This window comes from Ranitomeya imitator, chromosome 1 (assembly GCF_032444005.1).
Source record: "Ranitomeya imitator isolate aRanImi1 chromosome 1, aRanImi1.pri, whole genome shotgun sequence".
Classification (NCBI taxonomy): Eukaryota; Metazoa; Chordata; class Amphibia; order Anura; family Dendrobatidae; genus Ranitomeya; species Ranitomeya imitator.
The window spans coordinates 521955091-521978974 of NC_091282.1; the positions used below are offsets into that span (position 1 = coordinate 521955091).

The 23884-nt window shown below is 41.5% G+C and overlaps 1 protein-coding gene across 1 annotated transcript; it reads left to right on the top strand.

Moving 5' to 3' along the window:
* Window positions 1-3801: 3801 nt before the first annotated feature.
* Window positions 3802-6251, top strand: FOXE1 (forkhead box E1). Its single transcript, XM_069745514.1, has 2 exons — window positions 3802-3868; window positions 4348-6251. Exon 2 carries the CDS (start codon window positions 4625-4627, stop codon window positions 5765-5767), a length of 1143 nt encoding a protein of 380 aa, XP_069601615.1. The 5' UTR covers window positions 3802-3868; window positions 4348-4624; the 3' UTR covers window positions 5768-6251.
* The last annotated feature ends 17633 nt before the right edge of the window (window positions 6252-23884 follow it).

Sequence of the window (23884 nt, forward strand, 5' to 3'; positions counted from 1 at the left end):
TAAAAATTAAAAAAAAAAAAAATGGGCTAATGCAAAAGTTTGTGCACCTTTGGAGATTTGTGTGCTAAGATAACTTTGACAAAGGTTTCAGACCCTAATTAGGCTGTTAGGGTAATGGCTTGTTTACTATCATCATTAGAAAAGGACAGAAGATGCAAATCTCTCAGTTTTGTAAAAACCCAGCCTCCTCTAACCTTGTGCCAAAAAACAGTAGCCATGGGTTCTTCTAAGCAGCCGCATAGCACTATGAAGATTAAAATGGTGGAAGCCCACAGAGCAGGAAAAGGCTATAAGAAGATATCATATTGACCTTTCCTCAGTTCGAAAAGTAATTAAGGAATGACAGTTAACAGGAACAGTGGACGTCAAGATAGGGTCTGGAAGACCAAACAAAGTTTCTGACAGAGCTGCTTGTAGGATTGCTAGAGAGGCAAATCAGAACACCTGCTTGACTGCAAAAGACCTTCAGAAAGATTTAGCAGACTCTGGAGTCGTGGTAAATTTTTCTACTGTTCATAGACACCTGCACAAATATGGCCTTCATGGAAGAGTCATCCGAAGAAAACCTCTCCTGCATCCACACCATACAACTCAGAATCAGATAAATGCAAAAGAACAGCTAAACAAGCCTGATGCATTTTAGAAACAAGTCCTGTAGACTGATGAAGTTTAAAATAGAACTCTTTTGCCACAATCATCAAAAGGTATGTATGGGGAAAAAACAGCACAGAATTTCAGGAAAAGAACTTCTCACTAACCATAAAGCCTGGAGGTGGATCAATCATGCTTTGGGTTTGTGTTGCAGCCGATGGCATGGGAACATTTCACGGGTAGAGGGGAGACTGGATTAAATGAAATTTCAACAAATTTTTGATGCAAACAAAACACCATCTGTAAAAAAGCTGAAGTTGAAAAGAGGATGGCTTCTACAAATGGATAATGAACCTAAACACAAGTAGAAAACCAGAATAGACTACCTCAAAAGGCACTAGCTGAAGGTTTTACAGTGGCCCTCGCATTCTCCTGATCTGTACATCATTGAAAACCTGTGGCTAGACATTAAAATAGCAGTGCATGCAAGACAACCCTGGAATCTCACAGAACTGGAAGAATTTTCCAAAGAAGAACAGATGAAAATACCTCAACAAGAATTGAAAGACTTGTCTGGCTACAAAAGCTTTGCAAACGGGGGTGCTACTAGATACTAACCATGCAGGGTGCCCAAACGTTTGCATGGGCCCATTTTCCTTTTTCTAATTTTTAAAATGCAAAACATGAAAATATTTTTTGGGCCTAAAATATAAAAAAAAGTCAGCTTTAACTTTAGGCTTTTCAGAGATCTTTTCATCTTCAACTTGCCTATCAGTAATTTTGAGCAGGGGTGCCAAAACTTTGACATGCCACTGTATGTGTGTCTGTATATATATATATATATATATATATATATATATATATATATATATGTGTATATATATATTTATGTGTGCATATGCGTGCATGTGTGTGTGTATATATATGTGCTTGTGTATGTGTAAATATATATGTATATGTGTGTGTGTGTGCATGCGTGTGTGTGTGTATGTATATATAGATGTTTATTCATATATATACAATACAGACCAAAAGTTTGGACACACCTTCTCATTTAAAGGTTTTTTGTATTTTCATGACTATGAATATTGTACATTCACACTGAAGGCATCAAAACTATGAATTAACACATGTGGAATTATATACTTAACAAAAAAGTGTGAAACAACTGAAAATATGTGTTATATCCTAGGTTCTTCAAAGTAGCCACCTTTTGCTTTGATGACTGCTTTGCACACTCTTGGCATTCTCTTGATGAGATTCAAGAGGTAGTCACCGGGAATGGTTTTCACTTCACAGGTGTGCCCTGTCAGGTTTAATAAGTGGGATTTCTTGCCTTATAAATGGTGTTGGGACCATCAGTTGTGTTGTGCAGAAGTCTGGTGGATACACAGCTGATAGTCCTACTGAATACACTGTTAGAATTTGTATTATAGCAAGAAAAAAGCAGCTAAGTAAAGAAAAATGAGTGGCTATCATTACTTTAAGAAATGAAGGTCTGTCAGTCTGAAAAATTGGGAAAACTTTGATATTGTCCCCAAGTGCAGTGGCAAAAACCATCAAGCGCTGCAAAGAAACTGGCTCACATGAGGACCGCCCCAGGAAAGGAAGACCAAGAGTCACCTCTGCTTCTGAGGATAAGTTTATCCGAGTCACCAGCCTCAGAAATCGCAGGTTAACAGCAGCTCAGATTAGAGACCAGGTCAATGCCACACAGAGTTCTAGCAGCAGACACATCTCTACAACAACTGTTAAGAGGAGACTTTGTGCAGTAGGCCTTCATGGTAAAATAGATGCTAGGAAACCACTGCTAAGGACAGGCAACAAGCAGAAGAGACTTGTTTGGGCTAAAGAACACAAGGAATGGACATTGGAGCAGTGGAAATCTGTGCTTTGGTCTGATGAGTCCAAATTTGAGATCTTTGGTTCCAACCACCGTGTCTTTGTGCGATGCAGAAAAGGTGAACGGATGGACACTACATGCCTGATTCCCACTGTGAAGCATGGAGGAGGATGTGTGATGGTGTGGGGGTGCTTTGCTGGTAACACTGTTGGGGATTTGTTCAAAATTGAAGGCATACTGAACCAGCATGGCTACCACAGCATCTTGCAGTGGCATGCTATTCCATCCGGTTTGCGTTTAGTTGGACCATCATTTATATTTCAACAGGACAATGACCCCAAACACACCTCCAGGCTGTGTAAGGGCTATTTGACCAAGAAGGAGAGTGATGGGGTGCTACGCCAGATGACCTGGCCTCCACAGTCACCAGACCTGAACCCAATCGAGATGGTTTGGGGTGAGCTGGACCACAGAGTAAAGGCAAAAGGGCCAACAAGTGCTAAGCAACTCTGAGAACTCTTTCAAGATTGTTGGAAGACCATTCTCGGTGACTATCTCTTGAAGCTCATCAAGAGAATGCCAAGAGTATGCAAAGCAGTCATCAAAGCAAAAGGTGGCTACCTTGAAGAACCTAGAATATAAGACATAATTTCAGTTGTTTCACACTTTTTTGTTAAGTATATAATTCCACATGTGTTAATTCATACTTTTGACGCCTTCAGTGTGAGTGTACAATTTTCATAGTATGAAAATACAGAAAAATCTTTAAATGAGAAGGTGTGTCCAAACTTTTGGTCTGTACTGTATATATATATATATATATATGTATATATATATATATATATATACACACACACACACACATATATATATACATTTATATATATATATATATATATATATACACACACACACACATATATACACACATATAAATTTATATATATGTATGTGCTGTATAAACACATATATAAATATATATATACACACACACATATGTACACACACACACATATATATATACACCCACACATTCATATATATATATGTATATACGCACACATATTTGACTAACTACAATTTGATCTACGTTGCTTCCTACGGTTGTTTCACCTAATTTCAGTTTTGTTGATGTTGCATTTCTCATTTTTTGCAGTGTTATGTCTCAGAATGTGCTAGGAAAGAGTTAAACGTCTGCAAGGTGGGTGGCAGTTGTAAGGGATTGGGAGCTTTTATTTTGTCACTTAGGCCAGGCTGGGAATCTCCAGGTGTGTTTTTAGGGGGAGGGACTCTTATTGTGACAGCCAGGTATACAGCAGGCTGTACAGGTTCCAGGTATAGACTGCACCACTATTTAAGGCTGCGCTGTGAGTGGAAGCACGACAGTACAGCTGATGTCTTCTGTGGAAGACCAGACTGGACCTTGGCAATAAGGTAAGGTGCACACAGGAGGCACAGCACTTGCTCACAGTCTACATGTGAAATTAGCTAGTCCATGGTTGTTCTCATATCTGCAATTCTTCTCTAACTCTCACACGTCATCATATAATTATCATGCTGTTATCACTATGTTGATCATTCTAAAAATAACAAAACAGAATATTAGTGAAGCTATTAGATATAGTTAACCATAGACACGCTGCAGAGACTAGTGGCCATAGGGTTAGTATTAGAGTTATTAGTACTTTTGTAATGTCAGTGTTACCGGTGGCGATAATAATATAACTTGTCTATCATTTATTGAAATGACCCTGATTTCTTGAAAATTGTCACTGATGATGTAAGGAACAATAAACGTTACATGTATACTATAAACTTTTTACGCACATTTTTAGATTTGTAATGGCCATCTTGCCTAATGTCTGTGTTTGCCATATGTATTTTTGACATAGAATTTTGTTTCCGTTCAGCAGGTTTGGTAAAAGCATAAGTTTGCTAAGAAGTACACGAAGAAGAGATTGCAAAGACTCTTCCTTTTGAAACCATTTGATCTCTGCTCTCGACTTGTAGATTTACCTTTTTATATGCATTTTTGGGTTGCAGGGTGACCCAATTGCTGTACTTTAGATATATATTACCTGGAATTTTACAACAAGGAACCTGAATGAACTAATTCTCTATTTTTGTGAATCCTGGTAGAAAGAAACGGGATTTTCCTGCCTGATAAGTGTAAGGAATCTTCATACTAAGATGACAGCCGAGAGCCAACAGTCCCCTACTAGAGCTACTGGAGCAGTCACCAACCTACAACAATCAAGTAACTTTTCTATGCCAGTTGTGAAGGTGGAGAAGGAACCAGCACCTGAAGCAAGTATGTCCAGTGGGCCTTCTGAAGCAGAAGACACACCTAAAGGAAGAAGGAGGAAAAGACCTTTGCAGAGGGGTAAACCACCCTACAGTTATATTGCTCTCATAGCAATGGCCATTGCTCATTCTTCTGACAGAAAGCTTACGTTAGGGGGCATCTACAAGTTCATTATGGAAAGGTTTCCTTTTTATAGGGACAACTCAAAGAAGTGGCAAAACTCCATCAGACACAACCTTACCCTCAATGATTGCTTCATCAAAATTCCTAGGGAACCAGGAAGGCCTGGAAAAGGCAACTACTGGGCCTTGGATCCTAATGCGGAAGATATGTTTGACAGTGGAAGCTTCCTTAGAAGAAGGAAGAGATTCAAAAGGACTGATCTCACCACATATCCTGCTTACATACACGACACTAGTATGTTCCCATCTTTGCAAGTGAGTCGGCCATCTTATCCTAACTCTGTGTATTCCAATATGACAATGAGCCCCACTTATAGCCAACAGATCACCCCTCATTCCTCTGTCTACTACCCTTCTACTTCTCCTGCCTTTGGCTCTGGCCAATCTAGGGTGTTCAGCATCAATACACTTATAGGGCATTCCAGTGTCACAGAGCATACTCAGCAAGCAAGCAGATCCATGAGTCCAGAGGTCAACTCTCCTAATACCAGCTCTTGCAATTACACTGGTGCAAGCTATAACAGCCAAGCTGGAGCAAGTGGCATGCTACAAAGACCTGCTAACCCCATGCCGTATTCCTATCCAGTTCCCAACAGCCACCTACAAGTCAATCAAAGTTCTTATTCACATGGTAACACACAGCTGTTCGGCACATCCAGCAGATTAGCCATGCCCACATCTCCAGTAATGAACAGCGATAGCATGGACTTCTATGGTAGGATGTCTCCAGGCCAATACACCTCATTGACTGCGTACAACAGTAATGGACAACTAGCCAGCACTAATGCCTACCTACGACATGCAACATACTCTGGGAACATGGACAGGTTTGTGCCTGCTGTTTAATGTATCACATTGCAGGGTTAAAGCTGTAAGTACAAGTATATGCAATAAATCTGTCATTGATATTAGCGTATGCTGCAACATCGTTTACTGATCACCTTTTACTGCATTAGTGATTGATATTAAAACCGGACTGTGCCATCCATTGACCTTGATACTCGTATTCATTTGAGATGGACTGAAAGACGTAATATCCATCATCATTTTATTTTTCCCTATGGGATGAACCAAAGTCCAATATTTTTTATTGTGTATTAATTAAATGATATAATACCTGCCTTTTCTACTGCTGTAGGGTAGTGAAAGCATTGTTAAAATAATAACTCTTAAAGTAACTTTATAGACATATGAATGAATAGTAACAGGCTGGAGCAGACATTGTTTTAAAACACTGCACTTCTGTTTGGGGACGTGGGTCTTACATTTGTCTAAATCATTTTATACCGTTTTTTTACTGTAAATAAAATAAAATGAAAATTATTGTATAAGACTGTCAAGGTTGAATGTTATCTTATGTGCCTTTAGTTGATCATTGACATATATTGACCAGTTCTACTACAAAACACATTATTTTGACCATCATCATATTATACTTTCATATTTTACTTAATCAACATTAATATTCTAGATTATAAAATAGAAAACTTTATACCATACATTGATATGTTGCATAAATTTTGGAGGCCATAATTTAAGTTATAATGGTAATTTATGAGACGTCTGGCTTCATGAGAATTCTTAGCAAGCATTTACTTCTGAGGCTAAAGTACAGTATGTCCAATCCAGTACATTAAATAAAAGACAGTCAATTAATTGTTCACATAACTAGTGAAGAATTATTTATAAGCTGAATTAGCATAAAACACAACAATATTTATATATTTAGATTATAATACTTCTATCAATGTTCTCATTCCTCTTTTTCTATGACTTTAATGCCTTCAAAATCCACACGAGGAAAAACTAAATCATATTCAAAATGAACTAATTGTTTGTAAAAAATGATAGTAAAATAAATTCATGCTACGTAAAAAGGAAATTAAATAAGTACAGATGACATAGATTCCTATATGTTTTACACAGGAGGTGTAAATATTTTTTTTTTAAAAATGAGCCCTGGAGGCATTACATTAATACCTATTGCCTTTATCATAAAATATCTCTAAAATTGTACTTATTTGATATATTTTGCTGATGTCTAAATGCAATCGTAAAAACAATAACAATTCACAATGAAGAATATCGGGAGTGAATTTTCATCCATATTTATCTCTATCCATCTATCTTCATTTTGACAAACAGCAAGGATGATCTCTTCGCACCAAAATACACAAAGACGTTAAGGCTGTGTTTACTCTGGCCAATTGAGGCTGATAAATGACCACCGACTAGGTCACCGCAATCTGATTGGCAGTCATTTAATAGTCTGTTTACACAAGCCGGCCACCCTTCCGTGCGGGGAGCAGAATATCATTATTCTCGGCAACATACTGTTCACACAGGACAAGGAGCTGATGAGAACAATGATTTTTTTTTTAAGCAACCTTGAAAATCATCTCACCGGACGAACAAGCTTTTTTGCTTATTTATTGGGTGATTGGTTGGTTGTTTAGATAGGCCAACAATTAGGAAAAGTGCGTTTCTAGGAACGCTTGTTCCTGATTAGTGTAAATGCAGTTTAAGTGTTACAAGGCTGGAGATGCAGATGGTGTGATGGTGCCAATTGATACATTGTAAAATAACACAGCTTTATGAATAGAACCGAAATGTCATAGAAAACTTTACAAAGTCACATTGTAAAGTTCAAATGACAGAAGATATGTTTTGTCAAGAAAATAATACACTGAATATATGAGGGTTACAAATGGTTACATTTGGGGCTTTACGATAGGGTCCAGTATAGTGACAGCTAGAGTTGAGCGACTTTTACTTTTTTAGGATCGAGTCGGGTTTCGCGAAATCCGACTGTGTCAAAAGTCGTCGATTTTTGAAATTGTCCGATCCGTTTCGCTCAACCCTAGTGACAGCTAATGCTTACATTTAATCATTTTCTGGTTCCACAGTTTAATAATACAATATAGTAAAAGCAGATTTAATCTGCAGGGTCTTTTTTATTTCTTTTGCACTTCACACAAATGGAAAAGAGCTGATAGGAAAGAGTAACAGATTTGACAAAGCCTGGAATAAGTCCGACAGGGGATGACATAACAAATGTGCAACCAGCAGATGACACAACCCTCCGCCACTGCCAACAATGGTCGGATGTTTGCCTCTGACATTGCTTTCTGAGATCTTTCATATCTGTAAAGCGGCAATACCTAATGAATTAGGCAGTTAGTGTCACTTTTTATGTCTTGCTCTTTCTGATTTGTTCAGCCATGATGTAAAAATTAGATTGACCCTTAATACATATGGTGTTCTGCAAGTAAACTGGTGTGTATATGTTTCAGCCTCTGTGCTCATTTTACTATAGGGACATGCCCATTATTAGAATAGATTCACCGATTTAAAAGTCTAAAATGAGGCTCATTCTATTTTTTTAAACAAATATTTTTTTTTCCTTTGGTGAGCTCCTCTTTATTGCTAGGAAATTTTGAAGTCTATTTTTCAGTTCGCAGTGTTAATGTGACGTAAAGTAGATTTTCAATTTTTTTTTTATCAATCATGATATGGATGTCTTTGTAAATTAAGTCTAAATATTTAATAAAGCTTGATATATTTTTCATGTATTTGGTGTGGACACCTTTTGGTATTGCTTTGTTCTGGTATTGGTTCTTGTAATAATGCTGGTGTAGCACCCCACTCTTATTTTCTTAGCTGTGAATATATGTTTTTCTCTTCATATGAATTGCGACATAGCATCTAATGATTTCGCATGGTGCCGCATTGCAACCTGAGACCAACCGTGACACAGAATTGCAAATATTTCCAAATGAAAAACACGGGCAGAACATGTACCGTATGTTAAAAAAAAATATATATTATATACAGTATAGTATATAGTATAGTAATATGAAAGTGCATAACCTATAAATGTTTACTCATTATATCCATTGTCAAGTGTGAATATATGTATCGAGCTCAAGAGCTAAGCCCATGCCATAGTAAACAGGTGCCAGCTGTGTTATATAGCCAACGCTTCCATGTAACAACAGCAATCTAAGGTAGCTCTGATTGCTGCTGTTAAAGGGACTCTGTCACCTGAATTTGAAACAATCTTCAGCCATAGGGGCGGGGTTTTCGGGTGTTTGATTCACCCTTTCCTTACCCGCTGGCTGCATGCTGGCTGCAATATTGGATTGAAGTGCATTCTCTGTCCTCCATAGTACACGCCTGCGCAAGGCAAGATTGCAATCATGTGATGATTGGAAGCAGCGCTATGGATGTTAGCGTTATAGTTTAGGAAGGTATTTCCATGTCAATACTTTTTTATCTACCCTGAGTTCCCCTTTAAAGCAGGATTGTGCAGTTTGAAAAAAAAAATCACATTCAGCAAGTAGATGGTGGAATTTACGCTGTAGCATGGTACAGAGGATAATATGCATATTTTCTTTGTATTTACACATATAGTTTTGTTTAAGATTTTTTTTTTTTTTACAAAATGGCATCGGCGGCCGCACCAAAACAGTAGCATCTACCGCACCAGTGCAATTTTGTTTGGGAAAAAAATTGTTCATCGTATTTATATCTTCTGCTGCACGCACTTTATATGATATACCATTCGTACATTTCGCTATACCTGTCCTAATACTTATACATTTCCTATTAAATTGGAACCAAACTTGTGGAAGCTTTAGAAGTAGAGAACAGACAAAATTCACAATTGTGCGTTTTTTACCAGGAAATTTGATTAGCTCAGAAGTTATTCTATGTGAATTTAATGTCCCTGATTATGTTCTGGGTCTCTTTTCATATCCCACAGCACAATAAATCAGGGAAAGACACTGACAGCTTGGGGCCCCTGTGCAAGAAATGTGTCTGAGCCCCCCCTCCTGTTATAACGACAAAGCTACAAACTGTATATACACTGCTCGAAAAAATAAAGGGAACACTAACATCCCACATCATAGATATCATTGAATGCAATATTCCAGTTGTAAATCTTTACTCATTACATAGTGGAATGTGTTGAGAACAATAAAACCTAAAAATGATCAACGTAAATCACAACTAATATCCCACGGAGGTCAGGAGCTGAAATTATGGTAAAAATCAAAGTGGAAAATGAAGTTACAGGCTGATGCACCTTCAGTGGAAATGCATCAAGACAAGGAAATGATGCTCAGTAGTGTGTGTGGCCTCCACGTGCCAGTATGACCTCCCTACAACACCTGGGCATGGTCCTGATGAGGCAGCGGATGGTCTCCTGAGGGATCTCCTCCCAGACCTGGACTAAGGCATCCGCCAACTCCTGGACCGTCTGTGGTGCAACGTGACGTTGGTGGATGGTGCGAGACATGATATGTTCAATCGGATTCAGGTCTGGGGAACGGGTGGGCCAGTCAATAGCTTCAATGCCTTCATCTTGCAAGAACTACTGATACACTCCAGCCACATGAGGTTTGGCATTGTCCTGCATTAGGAGGAACCCAGGGCCAACTGAACCAGCATATTGTATAACAAGGGGTCTGAGGATCTCATCTCGGTACCTAATGGCAGTCAGGCTTCCTCTGGTGAGCACATGGAAGGCTGTGCAGCCCTCCAAAGAAATGCCACTTTACACCATTACTGACCTACTGCCAAATCGGTCATGCTGAAGGATGGTGCAGGCAGCAGATCGCTTTCCTCGGCGTCTCTAGACTCTGTCACGTCTGTCACATGTGCTCAGTGTGAACCTACTTTCATCTGTGAAGAGCACAGAGCACTATGGTGAATTTGCCAATCCTGGTGTTCTGTGGCAAATGCTAAGTGTCCTGCACGGTGTTGGGCTGTGGGTACAACCCCCATCTGTGGACGTCGGGCACTCAGACCATCCTCATGGAGTCGGTTTCTAACAATTTGTGCAGACACATGCACATTTGTGGCCTGCTGTAGGTCATTTTGCAGGGCTCTGGCAGTGCTCTTCCTGTTCCTCCTTGCACAAAGGCTGAGGTAGGGGTCCTGCTGCTGGGTTGTTGCCCTCCTATGGCCCCCTCCACGTCTCCTGGTGTACTGGCCTGTCTCCTGGTAGCGCCTCCAGCCTCTGGACACTACGCTGGCAGGCACAGCAAACCTTCTTGCCACAGCTCGCATTGATGTGCCATCCTGGATGAGCTGCACTACCTGAGCCATTTGTGTGGGTTGTAGAGTCCTACATGTGTATCATGCTACCACAAGTGTGAAAGCACAACCAACATTCAAAAGTGACCAAAACATCAGCCAGAAAGCATTGGCACTGAGATGTAGTCTGTGGTCCCCACCTGCAGAACAGTTTGGACAGTTTGATTTCACAGAAGTTTGATTTACTTGGAGTTATATTCTGTTGTTTAAGTGTTACCTTATTTTTTGAGCAGTGTATTTATATATCGTATATATACAGCCTCGCGCGCGCACACACACACACACACACACACACATACACACAAAATTAAGAGACCACCACATCAAAACCCTTGTAATTGGCAGCCCATTCTCCAGACTGGAACCCCATTGAAAACCTCTGGAATGTAATCAAAAGGATGGATAGTATTAGTCACAAGCCATCAAACAAAGAAGAACTGCTTACATTTTTGTGCCAGAAGCAGTGAGAAAGACTGGTGTAAAGAATGCCAAGATGCATGAAAGCTGTGATTACAAATGATGGTTATTCTGCAAAATATTGATTTCTGTACTCTTCCTCAGTTAAAACATTAGTATTGTTGTTTCTAAATGATGAACTTGTCTTCTTTGCATTTTTTGAGGTCTGAAAGCACTGTTTTTTAAAAGTTTGACCATTTTTATCTGTCAGAAAAAAAATACAAAATTTATTGCTTGGAAATTTGGAGACATGTTGTCATAAGTTTATATAATAAAATAATAATGTACTGTTTATTAAAAAAAATATATATAAAGAGAAAAATCAGACAAACTGAGCATTTTGCAGTGGTCTCTTAATTTTTGCCAGAGCTGTATATGTTACATAGTCTCCTTTATTATGTACAGTGGGGCAAAAAAGTATTTAGTCAGTCAGCAATAGTGCAAGTTCCACCACTTAGAAAGATGAGAGGAGTCTGTAATTTACATCATAGGTAGACCTCAACTATGGGAGACAAACTGAGAAAAAAAAATCCAGAAAATCACATTGTCCGTTTTTTTAACATTTTATTTGCATATTATGGTGGAAAATAAGTATTTGGTCAGAAACAAACAATCAAGATTTCTGGCTCTCACAGACCTGTAACTTCTTCTTTTAGAGTCTCCTCTTTCCTCCACTCATTACCTGTAGTAATGGCACCTGTTTAAACTTGTTATCAGTATAAAAAGACACCTGTGCACACCCTCAAACAGTCTGACTCCAAACTCCACTATGGTGAAGACCAAAGAGCTGTCAAAGGACACCAGAAACAAAATTGTAGCCCTGCACCAGGCTGGGAAGACTGAATCTGCAATAGCCAACCAGCTTGGAGTGAAGAAATCAACAGTGGGAGCAATAATTAGAAAATGGAAGACATACAAGACCACTGATAATCTCCCTCGATCTGGGGCTCCACGCAAAATCCCACCCCGTGGGGTCAGAATGATCACAAGAACGGTGAGCAAAAATCCCAGAACCACGCGGGGGGACCTAGTGAATGAACTGCAGAGAGCTGGGACCAATGTAACAAGGCCTACCATAAGTAACACACTATGCCACCATGGACTCAGATCCTGCAGTGCCAGACGTGTCCCACTGCTTAAGCCAGTACATGTCCGGGCCCATCTGAAGTTTGCTAGAGAGCATTTGGATGATCCAGAGGAGTTTTGGGAGAATGTCCTATGGTCTGATGAAACCAAACTGGAACTGTTTGGTAGAAACACAACTTGTCGTGTTTGGAGGAAAAAGAATACTGAGTTGCATCCATCAAACACTATACCTACTGTAAAGCATGGTGGTGGAAACATCATGCTTTGGGGCTGTTTCTCTGCAAAGGGGCCAGGACGACTGATCCGGGTACATGAAAGAATGAATGGGGCCATGTATCGTGAGATTTTGAGTGCAAACCTCCTTCCATCAGCAAGGCCATTGAAGATGAAACGTGGCTGGGTCTTTAAACATGACAATGATCCAAAGCACACCGCCAGGGCAACGAAGGAGTGGCTTCGTAAGAAGCATTTCAAGGTCCTGGAGTGGCCTAGCCAGTCTCCAGATCTCAACCCTATAGAAAACCTTTGGAGGGAGTTGAAAGTCCGTGTTGCCAAGCGAAAAGCCAAAAACATCACTGCTCTAGAGGAGATCTGCATGGAGGAATGGGCCAACATACCAACAACAGTGTGTGGCAACCTTGTGAAGACTTACAGAAAACGTTTGACCTCTGTCATTGCCAACAAAGGATATATTACAAAGTATTGAGATGAAATTTTGTTTCTGACCAAATACTTATTTTCCACCATAATATGCAAATAAAATGTTAAAAAAACAGACAATGTGATTTTCTGGATTTTTTTTTCTCAGTTTGTCTCCCATAGTTGAGGTCTACCTATGATGTAAATTACAGACGCCTCTCATCTTTTTAAGTGGTGGAACTTGCACTATTGCTGACTGACTAAATACTTTTTTGCCCCACTGTATATTGTCATTCCTTATTGCACAGTGCTGTCTCCTGTTATATATAGCACTGTCCCTTATATATTGGATTATTTATAGCACCCCCTGTCTTTATTACATACCGTCGTCTTGTTAGATGTATAATGCAATGACGGGTGATGGTGCGTGGGAAAGATTATTTTCTAATGGAGGAGCTAATGGACTGGTCATCTGGTCACCGGCTGCTCCATCAGCAGTCATTTTATATCTAACAAGAGAGGGGACTATGTTATAAAAGAGGGCAATGTGAATAACAAAAATAACAAGAATACACTATGTAAAAGACAGTGCTCTACATAACAGCAGAGGAAGCTATATAATAAGGGACGGCACCATATATAACTAGAGAGGATGGTACACAATAGTGGACAGTGTTATACATAATAAGTGAGTGCACTATATACTAAGGGACTGTGCTATACATAATAAGTGAGTACTCTATATACTAAGGAACTGTGCTATACATAATATCTGTATCTGTGTGCAGTGTTGGTGTGCTGCCTGCTTTTACAGATGCATTGAGCATGTCCTATTCTGATCCCCAAATTCGGATCACAACAGATCATTCTCTTACCCTCACGGATCTCATTCTCAGATCCGTGGTTTTCACAGTTGTGTGAATGGACCTATAAAACTCTACGAGTCTGTGTGCCGTCCGATAAAAAAAACCTGGAAGCACATGGACATTTCACACAAATGTGAGAATGTAGAGTAAGGGATTTTACAAAAAGACATTATCACTCCACATCACACAGTGCAGATACAGAATAATATTTACATCCAGACACTTACCGCTGACGTCTCGTCTGATTAAAGCCATTTTCTCCTGTTTCTTCTCCATCTGGTCATACAACTCCCAGCCACGACTCATCTTGTCACGATGATCTTCATAGCCTTGATAACAAGGCCACAAACATTGTATACTTACATGTATCTCCTTCCCGAATACAGATACTGTATGTACCCCATCATTAATATACTACTGGCCAAGCACCATTAAAAATATAAAGTGATAAGCAGCATTGAGCCCCCCATTAGCTATACTCTGACTCCCAGTAATATAAATTATTCTGTCTGTGAGTCTCCCCAATTAACTGTTAGGCTATGTGCACATGGAAAGTACGCAAGGTTTTACAGTACAAGCAAAGTGAATGAGATCCCTGAAGCCTCATGCACATGTTGCTTAATTTTTCCTTGCAGATTTGCAGCAGATTAAAATCTGCATAACGTCATTTCTTGCAGTGCATTTTACCCAAACTAATGATTAGGGAAAATACGTCACAAAAGCGTGGAAAAAATGTGGAAAAAAAATGTATTTTACGCAACTTTCTTCCTGCCAACACATTAGGAGATGCAGCAGAATTTTCTCATGCAAATCCTAAACGTGTGCACATAGCCTTAGTTCCTGTCCTGTATCCCCATCATTCACTATAAGTACTTGATAGCATCAAAATGAATTTGTGGGTGGTAGAAGACGCCATCAAGTACTGAACATCCTCCGGCACCTCCCAATTCATTACAAGTCCCTGACATCGTCTTCTCCCACCTTTCAGTTCATTATAAAGTGTCCTATGCAGTTATCTTCTCCACTCCCACTCCCCAATAACTTTTAAGTCCCGGATAGCATGACAATGAATTTTGAGATGAAGAAGGACACTATCAGGGGCTTAGCACCCTCTTCTACCACCCTATTCATTTTACATCCATATCTAATGTCCTCCATCCCCCTCCTCTTGTTGATAAGTCCATTATAAGACCCCCTTCCTCCCATCTCAATCCCCCACATCCCTCATTGTCCTCCTCCCACCCGCATCCCATCATTGCCTTCTCCACCACCCCTATCATTGCCCTCTCCACCACCCCATTATTGCCCTCCCCATCACCTCCATCATTGCCTTCTCCACCACCTTCATCATTGCCCTCTCCATCACCTCCATCATTGCCTTCTCCACCACCCCCAACATTGCCCTCTCCACCATATCCATCATTGCCCTCTCCACCACCTCCGTCATTGCCTTCCCCATCACCTCTATCATTGCCTTCTCCCTGTCACCTCCATCATTGCCCCCACCACCTCAATCATTGCCCTCTTTACCACCTCCATCATTGCCCTGTCCACCACCTCCATCATTGCCTTCTCCCCATAACCTCCATCATTTCCCTCACCAATCATTACCCTCTCTACCACCTCTATCATTGTTCTCCCCCTCCACCACCATTGTCCTCTCCACTAACTCAATCATTGTCTTCTCCCCTACCAACCATCATTGCCCTTTCCACCACCTCTATTTTTGCTTTCTCACCACCACTCCCATCATTGTCCTTTCCACCACCTCCATCATTGCCTCCTCCCCCACCATCCCCATCAATGCCATTTCCACCATCATCATTGTCCTTTCCACCACCCCATCAATGCCCTTTCCACCACCTCCATCATTGCTTTCTCCCCTATCACCCCCATCATTGCCCTCTCCACACACACCACTCTCCTCTCTGCATGTTACACACACATCTTGACCACCTGCACACATATACCCACACAAACACACACATACATACACACACACCACTCACCTCTCCGCATGCTCCCCGGAAGCTGCAGCATCGTCGTTGCTGGCAGCTCTCGCTCTGAAACAGCCACGCGCTGAATGCTGACATCATCCAACCACGCTGCTCTGACAGATAGGAAGCAAAGGATGGATCCCTGCAGCTCTGCTGTCATTTTCTGCTGTAGGCAGCAGAGCTGCAGGTATCGCTCCCTGCCCACCACACATGAAGGCAATCTGGCCAGATAAACAGGCCAGATTGCCCTCAGTGTTAGCCACCATGCAGGGTCCCCAGTCCATCTCCAGGCCCCAATGCAGCCACACTGACTTCACATGCATTATGTCTGCCCCTGCAATAAATTCAATATGTAAAAAATAGGAGAAATCATTATACTCACCCTGTGGTCACCCCTCCAGCCCCTCCACTACTCACGTTCATCTGTCTTGTCCTCAGCACATCTTCTAATCCGTAGACGCTAGAGCTGCAATATTTGGTCCTATCACACTCTTCCAGGAGGTCAAAGACATCATGATGTCATGATGTGCACCATGACATTCCATGGGCATGTACAAAACCCTTCTGGGTGCCATAACACACAGGATTCTGGCACTTGCGAGAAGCCCAAAGATTCCATCATAAGCAGCGAGGATCAGAAGATGCGGCAAGGACTGGACAGGTGACAGTGAGTAATGGAGGACCTGGAGAAGAGAGCGGCGAGGTGAGTGTGACGCTAGTCACTACTCATGGACAGACCATGAGGCAGAGAAGTTAGATGTTCTGGGGTCAGTACCAAAACAGCACATAGAAGATCAAGGGGAATGACAAAGGCATAAGTCATATCATGGTCCAGGGTCGAAATTCCGGGCAAAAGAGGATCAAAGCAAAAGCACAAGATGAAGGGATAGTCAGAATATGGTCCAAAGGGTCAGGCAGCAGAAGATCAGAACTCAGCACAACAGAATCAAGCAAACACTCAACAGGAAGCACAAACTACGTCTGGCAGGGATCAGAGGCAGACAGCTCAGTTAAGCAATCTCCAGAACAGAGAACACCTGGAGAAAGCCCAGAACCTCCCAGTCACAGATTGGATGACTGAACTGTCAATTAAAGCACCAAGAACTCAGCATGACCCAGATTCCATAGGGTAGCAAAACAGTCACTCTGTCACATCTCTACCAGAACCTGCTCCTGCAACTACTGATTCTGTCACCAGGCACTGCTGTTTTCACTCTGGGCGGCAGTCCCTGTCCAGCCACTTAGGTTATATTGGATGGGACCTATAGTGCCATCCAGTCTGGCAGTATGGGTGTGGGTGCTGTCCAGCTGTTATCAGCTTCTTGCTCCAGCCAATTGGAGAGCACCACACCCTACTAAAGCTTCCAACTTGTTTCTGACTTTTCTTACAGATCTTGATTTTATATTTGATGTGATCTCTCGACTACTCTGACCCTGCTTGATGACCCTTCCTACCTATGAACAGCAGACAATCTAAGGTAGCATTCCACTTGTTGTAAAACCAGATCCCTGTACAGGGGTTAAAGAGTATTGGTATTGGGATTTCTCTGGAGTCTGCCAGAATGAGTGGCTTGTGCCAAGTCTGTCTGAAGCAGCCATTTGATCCTGAGACCACAGGCAGACGTTACACACTCACTGAGCAGAGGAATCGTGACAGTGAGGATAACAATTTTTTTTAATTTTTTAATCCTTTTGATGGCCCATTAAGCTTAAGGAAAATGGTAGCCAGCAGCCGCCATATTGTCAAATCTATGCGGAAGTGAATAACAAACAAATCTACATTTTGGCTACTTCAATTAAAGTCAAAATCCAAAATGTTTCTCTTGGCAGGAAAAATGCTGCATAAAAAAGTGCGTTTTTTGTGTGTGTTTCTAATGCATTTTTTCCCCAGCCATTACAATGGGTGAAAAATGCTGAAATAATCGACATGCAGCAAATTTGAAACTGATTCAAATCTGCAAGGAAAACATATGCACCATATGCATGAGACTTCAGAAATCTCATTCACTTTGTTGGGACAGTAAAATGCTGCCTTTTTCGGGTGCACATGGCCTTATTTCCGATATTATTTGGATATCATATGTCATCATTTAAAAAATTACTTGATAGTATTATATTTGGACAATTTTGTTGCATTATTTTGCGCCATTATGTGAGTAGTCAGCTACTATTATATGAGCACTACACTTATCAGACTGTTATTAGAATACTTTATGGGGGTATTAAATTTACTTTGTAGGACAATATTATTTGTTAAACCTGAACATTGTATGATAATTTGGCACCATGTAACAGTAATTTGTCAGCAAATACTTATGCACGTATGTTTCCATATGTCGACTTAAAGTAGCAAGTAAATATGGCAAAAATTGCTGATGAGGCTCTTCTTTGGTCAGCCCCCATCAAAAAACATAATATATACAGAAATCTAAAGTTTGACAAGTTTATTGCTTCGGTTCTGTGTGCCTTGGCTATAGGTAACATTAATATTCAGCAATGCTTAGCTTGCGACTACTGCTGTCATACAGCAATGCAGCGGAGGATGGGTGAGAACAATAGTGAGGAGGAAGCAGTACATTTTCACCATTAAAGCAGCAATCAATCAACAGGCCAATAGATTTCACTAGTCATTAACAAGTTAACTACAAGTCTAATCTGAGCAATCGAAAAAGATCATGTTTCATGGAGGAATCAGAAATCCGCCTTCTATTATCTGGCCAGACGAGACACTGTTTGTCTTAGTAGATCACTTTTCATTTGGATAACTAGTGACACCTGGAAGAAAGTTTGTCTATGGAGAATGAATTCAGGGATTTCAACAATATTTTATTGACTTCATTATTAAAAAAAAACAAAAAAAAAAACTCAACTTAATTTATTCTCAGATTGAAATTGTAATTACCTGAAAAAGTATGGACTTCAGAGGGGTTATCCAGCCATTATTGATGATCTACACTTAAGACAAATCATCAACACCAGACTGGTGGGGGGTCTGATACCTGGCACCTCCACTGATCAGCTATTATTAGCTCTGGTGGCGGGAATACACAGTAGCGGTGTAGCAGCCACTGCAGAGAGCTGCAGATCAGCTCCTATTCTCTTAAATAGCTGATCTGCAATATACAGGCAGCAACCTCTACAACTTAAATGAATCTGTGCTGGTAAACTCCATGTAGTGTTTATATCTAGCACTAGACCACATTAATAACAGATAATCGGAACATCCCTAATGTTGGACCCAATTGATCCCTATCAAAGGTCTTCAATATTTTATGCTAGGGCAAAAATAGTCATCTTTGGTGCTATTTTATCTCCTGTGAGAAGAAAGGTTCAGGCATGTTATAATCCAACATCCTTGATTCCACTTTTCCCCAGCATCTACCGTTCTGGCATTCAAGTGACCTCAAAGCAAGAAATTGCTCGCCAGCCCCATCAATATCAACGGATTCGACATACCCCATAAGCATGAACTATTTGGACATCCCATGAATATTAGTGGACTCGGCTGGATTTTCTTTGTTGCGTATGCCCAGCTGCATGATTAATATGCATTCAAGACTGTACTGAAACTTTGAAGAGGTTTTTTTTGGGGAGATGAGGTTTGGAATCTCCCATTTACTTTTACTGACAATATCTGAACATAGTACAACGCTCTGACATGTCTCAGTTATTTTCACTGGGCCCAAGGTGGGGTAGTAAGAAAAAGTCCATCCTATACTCAGCATTGGTGCTGTTCTTTCACACTTGCTACTGTGTCCCCCCTCTACTCAGCTGGCATTATCATTCAGCAGGCGGCATCACAAGACTGATGCAGCTAATAAGCATGACTAATCTACTTCAACCATCTCATTTGAGATGTTCAAGTGTACAGGAGTTAATATATCAGAGGAAGAACTTAGAAGCTTTGCTTCCGAAGATGAAAAAAAAGAAAAAACGAAAATGTAATTCACAAATTCAGCAAGGCAATAATCCACATGCTTAAAAACTGTGTTTTGGATCATCTTGTCATGCTAAAAACCTAAACAGTATTCTTCTGCACAGATTGAATGCATGGGTAGTTACACAAATATTGCTTCACGCCAGTACATTAAAATGTACTTTTTGGCTTTTTTATCTTCGTGTCTGTGCCTGAAAAAAAAACCATAAATAATATCTTGTACTTAAAATATAAAAGTTTTTAATTGTGATAAAAAGAATTGAAAAAAAAAAAGATTATTAACATAAAGCAAAGATTATTACATCATTCATAAGTTTCATTTTATTATTCATTTATTTTTTAATTTATTAAAAAATAAACATAAAACAAAGAAATATTAAAATTAATCATTTTTAAAATGTTCTAACATAAAAATAGAATTACTACCTAGCAGGAACAATTACAAAAAAAGGCCTAATAGGCATTTTTTAGAAAGTTTACATTTTTATAAAAAATTTTACCTTTGTTTACTTTAAACCAACATTTTCAAGACAGTTTAATTCTAATCTTCTGCTTAATAAAATAAAAAATAAACATAAAACTATTTTCAGTTTTAAACAAATATTTAGGGGAAATTATTTTATGGGAGTTACAAATATATAAGAATTACAGGCTTCCTTCCAGTGAAATGCAAACCTGTTGGTTAGTGCTGTCTTCCTTACAGCTTTAATCAAGATGGTTGCTGATGGGGGGCATGTGACCAGACCTGTCTAACAGCCTCCTACATATGAAAAACAGCCTGTGCAGTTTTTTATCAGTTGGAGGAGGCTGATTGGCAGGTCTGGTCACATGACTTCTATCAGAAGTGCTGTGATAAAAGCTGTATTAAAAAATGCAGGATAAATTTGATATATTCATAGTATATACAGTGCTCATCAATAAGAAGAGTGCAGCGCCCCAGAGACCTGGTCGTTGCAGTAATGTCGCTCTGCCACAAAGGGGAGTGATGGTACGTCTGATGGCACTAAAGGAGTTCATCTGACCAGGTATCACAAGCACACATTACACTTCACACTCCAGCCACTAGGGGGAGCAAAAGGTTTTATTTATTAGGCCACTCCTCGCACTGGTAAAACTAGGGGTTGGAAAGGAAGTTAGGGAGAAGCTGACTGGGTTTTGCCCAGGCAACATCCCGTGGCAGGGGGTGTTGCGGGGGAGACTTCAGGGGAGTCCCTGTCAGGCGTGGGAACCTGGCAGAGACTTAGCGACAAGGACAGATCGTTACAGAGCCGAGCCTGCACTACCTTGCGGCGCCATCTAAAGAAAGGACACGAAGCGAAGGATATTGTGGACAGTGAGAAATGAGATCAAGCACAAAGGAGAGCCAGTAGGAGTCGTGCCCCGAGAATGGCAACATCTTACTGAGGCGCGTAGCCGGTGACCGGAACACCGAGGAAGTAACTGACTTTATGCCTTACTTCAAATACCGTAGGACAGTTAATTATAGGTTGGCTGTCTACCATACATCACCTAAGCAGACATAGGGGGCAACCGTGGAGAGGGGCGTCTCTAGGGTCCCAGAATAGCTCCGAGCCTTCCCGTCAAACGGGTGCATCCTAGCCATAACAAATTTGGGGGACGGAGAGAGAAAGAACTAGAAAGAACGAGAAAGAACGAGAACAGAAGTTGTGAGGACTATCCCGAATGCTCAGCAGGGAAGCACTACAACACACAGGCGCTAGTGGTAGGCAACGATTTCCAGCTGCAAAGGGAACTCTGGATGTGCCTTCGGACCGGCCGGTCTGAGACAGCCCTGTTAACAGTGCTCTGGATTGAGGATCCTGAAGTCACCAGTAAAGAGGTAAAGAGATTGCAACCCTGTGTCCTCGTTATTGACTGCACCTCACACCATTGCCACCTACACCACTGGGAAGCCCTGGGGACTCACTTCACCTGTGGGAAGGTATACCATCTAGTTGCCATCACATCACCCCAGTGGACCCCGAGCAGCGTCGGTCACCCTGACCAAATACCACAGGTAGCGTCACGAATCCTTAGCCAACTTTCATCAGCCCTTTTATTGGACGCCCCTTAGCAGGGTCACGGATCGGGTCCAGCCACCGTGACAACCCCAGAATTGAGCTAGAGAGGACCGGTACCGAGTAACCCACGGCCCTGCGTCAGGGGGTGCTCCAAGTACACCCCAACAGATTAGTCAGAAAACTTTGAGTTTCTGTTACGCCCAATGGTGGTGCTCGTGGATTGTGGATCTACTGTTCCTCAGAACCGGGCTTTCCTAGAAATCTGATGTTCACTGGAGTTTCTGATGGTGGAGACAGGCTGGGCTGCAGGTAGCTGACAGGTACAACTCATTACTTCAACTGCTGATATCAGGAGTCAAATTTTCTGACACTGATTAAGGACTAGGGCTCCGTTCAGACTTGTAAGTTCTGGCTCCTCAACAGTTACTGACATGGATTCGGGCTACGTTCCGACTTGGCTGTTTCGGAGACTAGTTTTAGCAGACCAGACAGAAATGGACCGTGAACGAGGTTTTGAGGATTCAGGAACTGGCCGCACATGTACCAGTGGAGCAGGTTTATGGACTGGCTGCACATGGACCAGGGGAGCAGGTTCAGGTCTGGCCACACACAGTCCAGAAGAGCAGGTTTAATATCTTGCCACACACAGACCAGGGGAGAAGTTTCAGGCAGGCACTGGCCACACACGGATCAGGGGAGCGGGTTTAGTCACTGGCCGCACACTGACTAGGAGAGCAGGTTCAGGCACTAACCGCACATGGACCAATCAAGCAGGTTCAGGCCCTGGCCACACACGGACTAGGGGAGCATGTTCAGGAAATGGCCGCACATGGACCAGGGGAGCAGGTTCAGCCCCTGTCCTCACATGGACCATGGAGCAGGTTCAAGATTGGCCGCACTCGGATCAGGAGAGTACTTTGAGGACCCTGGCTGCCCAGGGATCAGTGGAGCAGTTTCAGGACACTGGCCACACACAGAACAGGGGAGCAGGTTCAGGACTCTGGCCACACAGAGACCAGGGGAGGAGGTTCAGGACGCTGGCCACACCAGGACCAGGGGACCTCACAACTCACTAGTAGGAGAAACTACACAATAATGAATATAGTTGCTTTGGCGGCTCTCTAAGGGGAAGGGAGTCTTTTATACAAGATGCCTTCCAGCTATTGGCTGGAAGCCATCTTGCAAGTGTACTCTGATACTAAATGCCTCCCAGCCATTCACCTTGGGACATTCTACAATGTACACGTGCGGCCCCTTTAAGAAACGGGTAGCACTCGCAAGCATAAACTAAGCACATTACCAGGAAGTGTGACGTGCCACACATGCCAGCAGAAAGAGACCACGCCAGAGGGCTGGAGCAGTGAGTATGCCAGAGTCACTGCATAGAGGGAAAAGGGGAACCATGCAGGTTCATTGGCAATAGTTTTATAGTAGTCCCCCCAATTTACGTCCCCACTTCTTCAAGCCCGTGAGGACTCTCTGCAATAAAAGTTGAAATCTGACAACTCTTCACGGACTCTCATGACTTCTCTTCAGGACAACGACTTCTTCTGTCCACTAGATGAAAAGTGAAGTCACCATCTTTACGATTAGGATGCTTCTCTCCATCAAGCTATCTTCAGCATAGGACAAAGTAAACATAGTACAACGAACTGGGCATGGGGAAGTCTCTCTCCGTTCATTGAGATTAGCTACGGTCTGGAGGAGTAAAGGACCAATTGGAGTTCCTCCGCCTGGTTGGCGGACTGCAAAAACTTGGAAGATGCCACCGCCTTGGCATTCACTTGACTAGACCACCTCCTCAGGGTCTATCTTTAGCCTCAACTCCAAGATAACACATTCACAAAGCGGGGAGGTTC

Coding starts and splice junctions, on each gene's coding strand:
- FOXE1 (XM_069745514.1), top strand. CDS start 4,625: ATGACAGCCGAGAGCCAACAGTCCCCTACTAGAGCTACTGGAGCAGTC.